The following is a 12,199-nucleotide window of genomic DNA, read 5'->3' as shown; positions in this document are numbered from 1 at the left end:
CGGGTCAAAATTCAATGGGTCAAAGCCATTGAAGTCGCTTTGGGCTCTTTTCTTGTTGTCTCTGTTACTCTTTTTGTTTTAATTTTTCTCTCTTTTTGGTTCTGTCTGTGTTACTCTTTTCGGCCTCTCTCTTACTCATTGAGTATCATGTCATTGACTTGACCCTTCATGGTAGAGGAGAGTGGAGGAGAGGAGCTAATTTAGCCGTAGTGGCTACACGCAGCAGCTAAAAGCAAGATAAGAACAGAGTTAAGTAAGTGTAAGAAAAGCATGGAGATGGAGGGCTGGGTGTCAATGCCAAAGGTGGAACTTCACGCTCACCTCAATGGATCTGTCAGAGACTCCACTTTACTGTTTGCTTCTCTCTCTCTCTCTCTGTATCTTTCTTGTAGTGGGTTATCTGCTACTTTAAGCTTTGCTGTGTTTTTAGGAAGCATAATTTATCTTTGATGTTTTGTTTTGGCTGCAGAGAACTTGCCAGAGTTTTGGGTGAGAAGGGTGTCATAGTTTTCTCAGATGTGGAGCACGTTATACTGAAAAGTACGCCCATTTCTTTTAATTGCTTATAGTTCTGTTTGGTTGCTGAGGAAACGTAGGAAAGAAAATCAAGCAAGGGAATTTATCTTTTCCGTTCATCTTAAATTTTCCATTTTTATGCCTGGGATGTCAAAATCGTCAACTCAAATGTTCCCATTGCGTATCAATTAAAGATTGAACTGAATTTCTACCTCATTTTTTTCAGTTCATTTGTGCTAACACATGTTTTTTGGCAATGCAATTTCAATGTTTTCTTGAATCTTAACATTGGAACTCTTATCTATTCTTGGACTCAGATGAACGTTCTTTAACCGAAGTGTTCAGGTTGTTTGACCTGATCCACATTCTTACTACTGACCACAAAATTATCACAAGAATTACCAAAGAAGTATGATAACTTTCCAATTTATTTAGTCTTTACTTCCAACATTTCAATGTTGATACTTGATACTAGATTTTCTCGCAAGCAGGTTATTGAAGATTTTGCTTCTGAGAATGTTGTGTATCTGGAGCTAAGAACAACTCCTAAGGTGGCTTACTAAAACAAGCCAAGTGTATGAATTATTCCTACTTAAATGACCTATATTATATACTTGTTTGATATGATAATGATGTGTTTAAATCTATGCAGAAAAATGACTCCATAGGAATGAGCAAACGCTCTTACTTGGAAGCAGTATTGGAGGGTATAAAGGCTGTCAATACAGTTGATGTTGCTTTTAGGCCTCACAATGCTGATGTCAGCAATGTCAAGAGTTCTTCACTTATAAATGATACATGTAACGGAAGTACAAGAAAAGAGATTTATGTTAGGCTTCTTTTGAGCATTGACCGCAGGGAAAGCACAGAGGCTGCAATGGAAACTGTATGTCATGAAACCGTATTCTGAAGAAATATTTGAGCACATGTTTTTTTCTCAATGGACAATGCATTTGACTGTTTTTCTCACGTACTGTAGGTGAAGCTTGCACTGGAAATGAGAGATTTAGGGGTAGTTGGTATTGACCTTTCTGGAAATCCAATTGTGGGAGAATGGTACTTAATCACCATTGAGAGTTTGTTGAAGAAGAGTGTTGCATTTTATATGTATAGTTATAATATAACCTTCTATATATGTATATTGTATCTGTGGCAGGATGACATTTTTTCCAGCATTAAAATTTGCTAGAGAGCAGGGTCTTTATGTAACCCTTCATTGTGGAGAGGTGCGTTCATTCTTCTAATGCCTGCAGCTTGTGCCATATAATCACCCTGATTAATTTATTTCTTTAAGCGCTTATAGGTGCCTAATCCAAAGGAGATACAAGCAATGCTGGATTTTCTACCGCAGAGGATTGGTCATGCATGTTGCTTCGAAGAAGAGGAATGGAAAAGGTTGAAATCTTTGAATATCCCGGTGAGATAATTGTGCAACCAATCATTGTAACTTATTATAACACAATTCTAGATAATAGCTTTTTTGATTGCCATAGGATAGATGCCAGTTCAATCTTAAAATATCCTTGTGGATGATAAGTAAACGAGCTTTAGACATCAAATGCTGAGCTATTATTTCCAAATAGGGTATTGAGTTTCTGGCCAGTTCCATCTCTGCTTAGACACATTATGAGAAGAAACCAGGGACAAACATCTTTTAGTTTGCTCATGTACAATGAAACCTCTCATCTTTAATGCCTTTGTTTTATGTTTGCTGTTGTAACTTACACATTGTTTTTATGAAGTTGTTAGTTGTATAATTTTATTAAGTTTGACTAGCTAACTTTTCTGCATCTTCAAATTGGTTTGTATTTGCATTTTTCAGGTTGAGATTTGTTTGACATCCAACATCAGGACTAATTCAGTTCGTTCAATTGAAGTTCATCATTTTGGTTCAGTCTTTTGCTTCTATTATGACTTAATTATCTATAGTCAGTAATAATTTTAAAATTTGTTAAATTTCCTCTCCTAAACAAGCATTTACTATAATTTTGTGGTGGTTGGAACCCATGTTTTTCTTTACTACAGACAAACTTTGAAATCCCTTGTAACAACGTTTATTTGATGATGCAGCTGATCTGTATAATTCAAAACATCCTTTAGTCATCTGCACCGATGATTCTGGGGTGTTTTCTACCAGTCTTTCAAAGGAGTACAACCTTGCTGCTTCTGCGTTTGGTAGGTCTAATTTCATTGGAGCATGTAATGTAAATTAGAGTGATAGCTGACACTCACTGCTTGTTTACTTTCTTGACTTCTTAGGTCTTGGAAGGAGGGGAATATTTCAGCTAGCACGAAATGCAATTGAATATATATTTGCTGATGATGAAGTGAAGAGAGAATTGAAGGAGATCTTTAATTCTTCTGAAAAGAAGCTTGATCAATGATTTCAATTGCATCGAGGGGCATGTGTAACTGCTCATAGTACAGTTGTTTGCAAGCACTAGAGCTACTCATTTTCTGCAGAAAAAATCATTTCTCAATTGTGGCCGGGCACCAGCTGATACACTGGCATTCAACTTTGCAGATTTCTTAGCTCGATCGTATCAAGTATTCAGCCGTCTAGCCCTGGAAATCCATATATGATAATTAGAGTATAATAAAGTTATTAGAATGTCCTAGGGAAGTCAGAAGTAGCTGGTAGACCAGGCCTCCAGTTATTGAAATTTTTAAAAATAATGATTCTCTTTTTAAGTATATCACAATCTTGATTGAATAATAGAACGAACTTTATCACAGATGTTTCATATAAGAATTTATTTCTCATGTTTGAAAATGGTGCATCTGATATGGGTCATTAGAACAATATGCAGCTTGGCCATTCCAACATTTCTGACCTTGTCAGGTGTTATTCAATGCTTGGCTCTAGGTTTGAAAGGGAACTGAATTGAAGAGAAAATGAGGGTAATGAATTTTGTGATGCTTTTTCCATTGTAGTGTGACTTGGTTTTTGCTTCATGATTGGAATTTCATCATCATATCAGCTAATTGCTAAATATCGGTTTCTCCCTCAAGAAAGTAGCATTTTGATTCGTGGAAAACACTAGGCACTGTCTTAGTCTTTGCTACAAGTAGATCTCCCCCTGTTTTTTACAAATGATATTGAGATAGGGGAATTGGAATATGGGACGTGTACAAATAACTACTCTTGATCACGTGAGCTACACATCCTTAGCATGTATTCCCAATAATTCAATTATCATTTTCTCCTTCCTTCCAATTTTTTCCTTTTTGGCAATGTTCGAAAAACCGTTAGACCGTAGGCGGGTGGCAGGCAGGAGCCTAGCGCCTATGCAGCGTTATTATTTTTTATTTTTATAATTATTTTGTATTATAAATTATACATTTATACAAAAGTCTTGCAAAATAAAAGGATATATGAATGATAAAGTACCATAAATTTTAATTTTTTTTGTTGGAATTAAACATGGGGAAAAAGTTGAGCATAAAGCAGAGGATCTCTTTATTCAAAGTCAGGGAAAAAAAACCCGACCCGCCCAGGCCAATTTTTGGAACACAGCTTTTTGATCGCAAAACTCATAAAGACTCGTATGTATAGTACTAAACGACGCCGTATCTGGACTTTCTTGTAAATAACCTGAATCAGAATATTATTATATATTCCTTCAGTTTGCTTCCGTTTCACACGTCTGTCTGTCTGTGTGTAAAACTCCAAAGCTCGCGACACAACGATTGACATAGAGACTCGTCTCCCTTCTCTCCCGCCATTAATCCCAATTTTATTCCTCCAAAAACCCTAACCTTCAACCCCCATTTCTCATCCAAACCCCAGCTCCCATCACCATTTCCAACTTCACTAGATCTCTTCTTTCATGCACACACAAACATGGTCACGGCCACGCCGTGAAACCAAATGCCACGCGAGCTGAACTCCCCGCCGTCCGATCAGATCGTCGTTGGATTTGAACCCTAATTGGGATCAAATCACAATGTCTTGGGGATTGGGCTGGAAGCGGCCCTCGGAGATCTTCCATCTCACGCTCACATACGGCACCGAGGGTCCGCCGGAGAACTTTAACCGTACGTCGTCATCGTCCTCGTCTTCAATAGTTTCGCAGGATCAAGAATTAGGGTTTCGAATCGACTTGGATTGGTCGGCCGGAGACGATGAGGAGCAGGTGGCGCTCAGGCTCCAGTCCCAGCTAATGGTGGCTTTGCCGATGCCGCAGGACACGGTGGTGGTCGAATTGAGGACCGAGGAATCTGAAGAAGCCGAGGAGGCGAATGTCGGTGTGGATATGAGGGTGGTGAGGCGCAGAGAGCCGTTGAGAGCCGTGACCATGACCAAGGCCGCCGGGTCGGGCCAGCAAAGCGATGGCACTGGGGTCTTGACTCGTTTGTTGCGATCCAATTTCACATCGTCAATGCCTGCAGTTTCCGACGGTGTTGCGGCTTGCGGTGTACATTGGCAGTGCGTCACCGTCGTCAATCTCGGTGGTTGTGGGTTGTCGGTGAGTATTTCTTTAGATTTGTTTGCTCATTTCCTGTATTTATTATATTTTCGACTGTTTGTATAAATAAGTAATCGATCTCTTAGACCATGATCGAATGCTGTGTGGCTCGTGGAAAAAATGACGATAAGTTCTTGGTCTTGAATTTACCTGTTTGGTTTAGTATTTTCAATTTTCGAGCCAACCAGAACTTGTATTTATCCTAAGTTCCAAACTTTCTGTTGCTAGTTTTTCTAATAGTAGCAAGATCCACTGTTCTTTCAAGTGTATGTTTAGATTAATAGCTATTTGGTACTGTAAAGATACACTTGTGTTCTTTGTTTTGTTCGTTGAGTTAAAAATTATTAGGGAAAAATATTTTCTATTTAGTGATTGATTGAGTTTAAGGAGTGTTGAGATGAGTTCTGAGTTTCTATCTCTATGGCTTGCATACTACTCACAGGTATTGCCAGTAGAGCTAACTCGTCTGCCTCTTCTTGAGAAGCTATACCTTGATAACAATAAGTTGTCTCTTTTGCCTTCGGAGCTTGGTGAGTTAAAAACCTTAAAAGTGCTCAGGGTAGACTACAACATGCTGGTTTCAGTACCTGGTAAGTTTGAAATCATTTTTTTAAATCTATACAGCATTAGGGTTTAGATGGAGCTACATAACTGAGCTTAGGTTTTGTAGGTTAGCTTGTTGATATACTCATTTGTTTGATTCTTGTTGCACTTGTAAGCAGTAGAACTGAGACAGTGTGTTGGATTGGTGGAACTGTCATTGGAACACAACAAGCTTATTCGGCCTCTGCTTGATTTCAGGTCATTTCGTCAGCACTTCAACTTATTCAATTCATCTATACATTTCTTCCACTCATAATTACAGCCATGCTTGTGAAGTCTATGATCTTTTCTGGGTCTAATGGTTCCCTCCAGTTTTATGACAGGGCTATGGCTGAGCTACGGGTTCTTAGGCTATTTGGGAATCCTCTGGAATTTCTTCCTGAAATCTTGCCGCTCCACAAACTTCATCATTTGTCCCTTGCAAATATCAGGATTGTGGCTGATGACAATTTGAGATCAGTGAATGTGCAGATAGAGGTAGTGATTAATACAATATGTATAGAAGTTTTCAGGCTTTAGAACTTCTAATTTCAGATTATACATTGTTGAAAAAAAAATTGGTGGTACTTGCAGATGGAAAACAGTTCTTATTTTGGTGCATCTAGGCATAAGCTAAGTGCCTTTTTCTCTCTCATATTCCGTTTTTCTTCTTGTCATCACCCTTTACTAGCATCTGCACTAGCAAAGATAATGCAAGACGAAGGAAACCGTGTAGTCGTTGGTAAGGATGAGAATGCAGTGCGGCAGCTTATAAGTATGATAAGCAGTGATAACCATCATGTGGTATGTCGATTAGCTGTCCTGACAAATATTTTACTTGCTTATTTACTCTTCTGCTACATATGGTTTAAGAATTCCAACTTCTGGCAGGTTGAACAGGCATGTTCTGCTCTTTCATCTCTTGCTGCAGATGTTTCAGTTGCCATGCAGTTGATGAAATCTGACATCATGCAACCCATTGAAACGGTATTGAAATCTGTTCCCCAAGGGGAAGTCATTTCTGTATTACAAGTTGTGGTGAAGCTGGCTTTTGCATCTGATGCCGTAGCTCAGAAGATGCTGACCAAGGATGTATTGAAGTCCTTAAAAGTGTTATGTGCCCACAAAACCCCAGAGGCAAGTTCCCTACTTTTTTCAAAAAAACAATTGTTTTCATACTTTTCTTGTATAGTATTGTCAATTAATTTGAGGTTTATCTTTCATTAGGTGCAAAGGTTAGCTCTGCTAGCAGTAGGAAACTTGGCCTTCTGTTTGGAGAATCGCCGTCTTTTGGTTACTTCTGAAAGCTTGTGTGAACTTCTCATGCGGTTGATGGCTGCACCTGATCCACGTGTGCATAAAGCTGCAGCTCGTGCTTTGGCAATTCTTGGTTTGTCTCTTAAATTTTATTTGTTTATTTGGTTTGAGATTCTTAGCTTGATAGGCTTGGTTCATGTCATGCCTTTTGTAGGGGAGAATGGAAATCTACGACGTGCCATAAGGGGGAGACAGGTGCCAAAGCAAGGACTGCGCATACTCTCAATGGATGGTGGTGGCATGAAAGGTCTGGCAACTGTGCAAATTCTTAAGGCAATTGAGAAGGGGACTGGAAAGCAGATACATGAGTTATTTGACCTCATATGCGGAACATCAACGGGTGGCATGCTTGCTGTTGCCCTTGGTATTAAGCTTATGTCATTAGATCAGTGTGAAGAAATATACAAAAATCTTGGTGAGTGTGATGTATTAGGAATGAGCCTGCATAAAGCTTTGCCCGTTGATCAATTATTTATCAGTTCTTATATCATGATTCACAGGAAAACTCGTCTTTGCCGAACCTGCGCCAAAGGACAATGAAGCTGCAACCTGGAGAGAGAAGTTAGATCAGCTCTATAAAAGTTCTTCGCAGAGTTTTAGAGTTGTTGTACATGGATCTAAAGTATGTTTCTAATGCTTTATCTTTGTTTTTATTTATTAAACTCCATTATATGCCATGCTTTATTTTTCCTTATATTGCATTTTTTGTTGTATGCAAGTGTGTATAGGTTTCTTCCCTACCCCCTCTTCTCTTTCCTGCATGTATCTGATTGAGAAAGTTTCTAATTTTATGACTCTTCTTTTTTCATTTTACTACAATCATTATTGTATGTCTCGTTTGTTGTTCACCTCATATATTGTAAAAGGAGTGGAATCTTAGTGAAGCAAAGCATATAGTTGATACAAGCCTACACATGAAATTAATAATTTCTTTATATGTTGCTGTTGACCATGTCCTTTGAGTTCTGAAAGGATATCTTTAACATATTGTCTTGCAGCATAGTGCAGATCACTTTGAGAGGTTGTTGAAGGAAATGTGTGCAGATGAGGATGGAGATCTATTAATAGAGTCCGCAGTAAAAAATATTCCCAAAGTTTTTGTCGTATCAACTTTGGTGAGCGTGATGCCAGCTCAGCCTTTCTTATTCCGGAACTACCAGGTTTGAGACTAGTAGTTCCTTTCTGCAAACATCATCACTTCACCGTTGAAATTTTTACCTGGTATGTTGTACTCAATTTGTAGTACCCGGCGGGAACACTAGAAGTGCCTCTTGCAGTTTCAGAGAGTTCAGGAATCACTGTGCAAGGATCACCTACTGTGGGTGCTGAACTTGGCTATAGACACAGTGCTTTTATTGGAAGTTGTAAACATCAAGTATGGCAAGCTATAAGAGCATCGTCTGCAGCTCCATATTATCTTGATGATTTCTCCGATGGTAATCTCTCATGCACTTGTGGAAATATTCTTGTCATTAGGATCTTAATGATTAAGGTGAGCACGTGGATATTACCTCTTTCTTGGTTTTAATATCCTTTAATGTTTATATCCTACCATTTCTATAGATGTAAACCGGTGGCAAGATGGTGCAATAGTGGCAAACAATCCTACAATTTTTTCCATTAGAGAAGCACAACTTTTATGGCCTGACACAAGAATTGACTGCCTGGTTTCCATTGGCTGTGGTTCTGTTCCAACAAAGGTAAACCGTAACTTTTGTTGTTAGAATCAGTTGTGAAATTCTGGTCTTATTGTCTAGGAATCCCAGGAAATGCAGAGCTACTAATTTTGATGGGCTAACTGAAAAACAAGTTAATAACATTGTAGTTGCAAAATGTTCCAGAATAGATTGGACGGCATTTAAGAGTGATTACTCTGCTTTATAGATTCATACGAAATCTGCTAGTGTAGGTGCGAAAAGGTGGTTGGCGTTATCTGGATACTGGGCAAGTATTGATAGAAAGTGCATGCTCTGTGGAACGGGTGGAGGAGGCTTTAAGTACATTGCTACCCATGCTCCCTGGAATGCAATATTTTCGGTTTAATCCAGGTATGTGTTGATTCTGAAGTAATATGTCTAGATGAGCATGAAATGTCAGAAATCTTGACCCTCGCGCAGAAAAGCAACCTTAACTACTTTTGTTTCCATCTGTTAACTTTTTCTCTAAGGTGGATTTTTAGTGAAAGAACTAATTCTGAATCAGCACATCTATGTTTTCCCCTGCAGTTGATGAACGGTGTGATATGGAATTGGATGAGACTGATCCAGCGATCTGGTTGAAATTGGAAGCTGCAGTTGAGGAATATATTCAGAAAAACTCTCATGCATTTAAGGATGCCTGTGAGAGACTACTTATGCCTTTCCAACATGATGAGAAGTGGTCCGAGAATTTGAGATCTCAACATTTCCCCAAGTCAAAGGCATCAAATGAGGGTATTGATACTGACATTTTTCTTCAATTTATCTCTATGCATTTTAGGTTTTTTACACATTTTACAAGAACCTAAGTTCAATTTGTACTTTGATCTAGTAGATGAAAAAGGCCCATCTCTAGGTTGGAGGCGTAATGTACTACTTGTTGAAGCTTCACATAGCCCCAATTCTGGTCGATCTTCTAACCATGCTCATGCACTTGAGTCATTTTGTGCCCGTAATGGAATACGATTATCCCTAATGCAAGGGATATCAGGATTTGTGAAAACGGTGCCGGCAACAACGTTCCCAACACCATTTGCTTCACCTTTGTTTCCTGCAAGCATCCCATCAAGCCCACTTTTCTACAGTCCTGATTTTGGCCCACAGAGGGCTGGCCGAATTGATATGGTCCCACCTTTAAGCTTAGATGGTCAATCTGGAAAGGGAGCCGCGTCACCACCCGAGTCTCCTGCAGGACCTAGACAGCTTTCTTTACCTGTCCAGTCATTGCATGAGAAGTTGCAGAATTCGCCCCAAGTGGGCATTGTACATTTGGCCCTTCAGAATGACTCACTTGGCTCGATATTAAGGTCAAGATGCTGCTGGTTGATTTGTTATAATTACAAGTTGATGTTATTTCAGTTGAAGTTAGCATTTAACGGCTATTTATTTTTGTAGTTGGCAGAATGATGTATTTGTGGTTGCTGAACCTGGAGAGCTTGCAGATAAGTTTCTGCAGAGTGTTAAATCGAGTTTGATATCGGTGATGCGAAACCGCTGCAGGAAGGCTGCATCATCTCTCTCCAATATTTCAACTGTTTCTGATTTGGTTGCTTGTAGACCATACTTCCAAATTGGAGGCATTGTTCACCGTTATATGGGACGCCAAACCCAAGTATGCTCCCTTTAGCATTAAAACCATAGTTTTGGCTACTTATTGGAAGTTACTTATAACTATTAACTCTGGTTCTGTTGTATGATGGCATTCTTTAAGGTTATGGAAGATGGCCAAGAAATTGGAGCATATTTGTTTCGTAGAACTGTACCTTCTATCCATTTATCACCTGATGATGTTCGTTGGATGGTACACTTCCATCTCTATTTATGTGAAGCATTTTCTCTTTGTTATTTAAAATATGCATCGCATGACCTGACTAATAGAATTGATGTTTTATGCCTTTAAATAACTATAGGTTGGAGCTTGGAGGGACAGGATCATTATTTGCACAGGGACATATGGGCCTACTCCAACCTTGGTTAAGTCTTTTTTAGACTCTGGTGCCAAAGCTGTTATATGCTCTTCAGGTCAGCCCCCAGAATCACAGCTGACAACACTCCACGGATCTGCAGAGTTCAGTGCGTTTGAAAATGGGAAGTTTGAGATTGGTGAGGAAGAGGCCGAAGATGACATTGAAGATGAGGAGGCTGAGCCTAGTAGTCCGGTGAGTGATTGGGAAGATAGTGAAAACGGGGACCCCTCTACGGGTTTTTGGGATGATGATGAGGAAGAAGTGTCACAATTTGTTTGTCAATTGTATGATTCACTGTTTCGAGAGGGTGCGAGTGTGGATGTTTCTCTACGACATGCACTTGCCTCACATCGGAAGTTGAGGTATTCCTGCCATCTTCCGGGTATACTAGATTGCTAACTATATCTCATACAGGAAAATGAAAAATGAAAACAAAAGGCATAGGAAAAATAGAAAAGAGAGAATAAGAACATAGAGGAGCTGGTGAATGTTAAGAAATAAGAGGGAACTTCCAATTTTGAGGCTTACAAACAGAGAAGAAAAATGAAATGTTGTTTATTTAACGTGTGTGGTGTTCTGCATCTATAATATATTCATATATACATATATATATATATATATATGGTCTCAAATGTTCTCATTTCCCTTTCTTATAGTTGTTTTTGCCAAACTTTCATTTCTACTCTTAACAACTTTTATGTTTCCTTAGTATGTGCCGTGCCGGTGTACGTAGTTGACCATATTTACTTACTGCTTCCTAAGTAGAAACTACGCGGCTGCAATCAACCTATTATTAACTTGAAGAGTTGGTAAAGCATTTTGCTGATTAATTGTTAGGGTAGGGTAGATGTTAAGGACATTAGCATGAAAGTTTAGTTTTGTTGAAACGTCCATTTAATGTTTTATCAACTCAACCTTGGTGTTGTTAGTTGAGGAGGGAGGATGGTGCCTGGAAAAGAAAAACAAAAACCCAATGAAAGCAAAAAGAAACAAACAAATTTGATAATGTTGGCCAAGTCAAGTGTCATTTGAGCACCATTTAATATGAAAGCTCTCATTCTGTTCTATTGATGGGTATGGCGTTCGTTCAACCTTTAATAATACACTTCAATTTTCAATTCAGTGGATCAACTTTGGCTTCAGAATAAGATCACAATTGGACCAATCACCATTCAATTTTTAAGAATTTCACAGGGCCCTCCTATCCTATTCCATTACCAACTTACCAACTGCAACAAATGATTTTTGTCACTTCACTGCCTTTGTGAGTTTAATCAATTGCTTGAAGCCGCGCATATTTTATATAAGAAAGTTATCTGCGTTTACCAGTTGCATGCATCATTCAACTTCTCTCATGCAGCCAGCAGCCGAATAATTAACAATAGAAAAAAGCAAATGAAAGCAAATAAAGATATATACCCACCTGAGACTTAAATACCACTCAAAGCAACAAACAAGGGAGTCAAAACTTCATCTCTCTCTCTTTTACTCTCTCTAGAATCTTTTAAGAAATGACACACAAAAGCATTCTTTTAACTTTTCAGATGCTTGTTTTGGCCCTACTACCATGATAGTGAACTGAACCCTACAGTTTCAAGTGAATCGAAAGGGTAAAAAATTAATCCGGAGATTATGCATGCTTTTATTGCAA

General features: G+C 38.8%; 2 protein-coding genes across 4 annotated transcripts; both read left to right on the top strand.

Annotated features, from left to right (window-relative positions):
- Positions 1–109: 109 nt before the first annotated feature.
- LOC117626689 (N6-mAMP deaminase) lies at positions 110–3,272 on the top strand. The gene is made up of 11 exons (XM_034358498.1): positions 110–353; positions 470–540; positions 834–925; positions 1,008–1,067; positions 1,169–1,402; positions 1,496–1,572; positions 1,673–1,742; positions 1,820–1,933; positions 2,339–2,405; positions 2,587–2,691; positions 2,776–3,272. Exons 1-11 carry the CDS (start codon positions 271–273, stop codon positions 2,898–2,900), a joined length of 1,098 nt encoding a protein of 365 aa, XP_034214389.1. The 5' UTR covers positions 110–270; the 3' UTR covers positions 2,901–3,272.
- An 896-nt stretch (positions 3,273–4,168) lies between these two features.
- Positions 4,169–11,180, top strand: LOC117625105 (phospholipase A I). Of its 3 annotated transcripts, none has more exons than XM_034356691.1 (18): positions 4,169–4,985; positions 5,428–5,575; positions 5,708–5,786; positions 5,912–6,065; positions 6,162–6,371; positions 6,459–6,704; positions 6,795–6,957; positions 7,039–7,299; positions 7,385–7,506; positions 7,883–8,044; positions 8,128–8,320; positions 8,448–8,584; positions 8,794–8,932; positions 9,110–9,316; positions 9,414–9,888; positions 9,977–10,193; positions 10,293–10,382; positions 10,492–11,180. In XM_034356691.1, the coding sequence occupies exons 1-18, from the start codon at positions 4,464–4,466 to the stop codon at positions 10,945–10,947; spliced, it is 3,981 nt and encodes a 1,326-aa protein (XP_034212582.1). In that variant the 5' UTR covers positions 4,169–4,463; the 3' UTR covers positions 10,948–11,180. The 3 variants fall into 3 exon arrangements, with proteins under 3 accessions (XP_034212582.1, XP_034212584.1, XP_034212585.1); XM_034356693.1 differs by having other exon boundaries at positions 9,417–9,888; positions 10,492–11,076; XM_034356694.1 differs by lacking the exon at positions 4,169–4,985 and having other exon boundaries at positions 5,545–5,575; positions 5,901–6,065.
- Positions 11,181–12,199: the final 1,019 nt, after the last annotated feature.

The sequence above is a fragment of the Prunus dulcis genome, chromosome 4, assembly GCF_902201215.1.
Source record: "Prunus dulcis chromosome 4, ALMONDv2, whole genome shotgun sequence".
NCBI lineage: Eukaryota > Viridiplantae > Streptophyta > Magnoliopsida > Rosales > Rosaceae > Prunus > Prunus dulcis.
This window is presented reverse-complemented; position numbering and strand designations above follow the sequence as displayed.

Coding starts and splice junctions, on each gene's coding strand:
- LOC117626689 (XM_034358498.1), top strand. CDS start 271: ATGGAGATGGAGGGCTGGGTGTCAATGCCAAAGGTGGAACTTCACGCT. Junction 926..1,007: donor TCACAAGAATTACCAAAGAA/GTATGATAACTT, acceptor TCTCGCAAGCAG/GTTATTGAAGATTTTGCTTC. Junction 1,934..2,338: donor TGAAATCTTTGAATATCCCG/GTGAGATAATTG, acceptor TGCATTTTTCAG/GTTGAGATTTGTTTGACATC.
- LOC117625105 (XM_034356691.1), top strand. CDS start 4,464: ATGTCTTGGGGATTGGGCTGGAAGCGGCCCTCGGAGATCTTCCATCTC. Junction 6,958..7,038: donor TCGTGCTTTGGCAATTCTTG/GTTTGTCTCTTA, acceptor TGCCTTTTGTAG/GGGAGAATGGAAATCTACGA. Junction 8,585..8,793: donor GTGGTTCTGTTCCAACAAAG/GTAAACCGTAAC, acceptor CTGCTAGTGTAG/GTGCGAAAAGGTGGTTGGCG.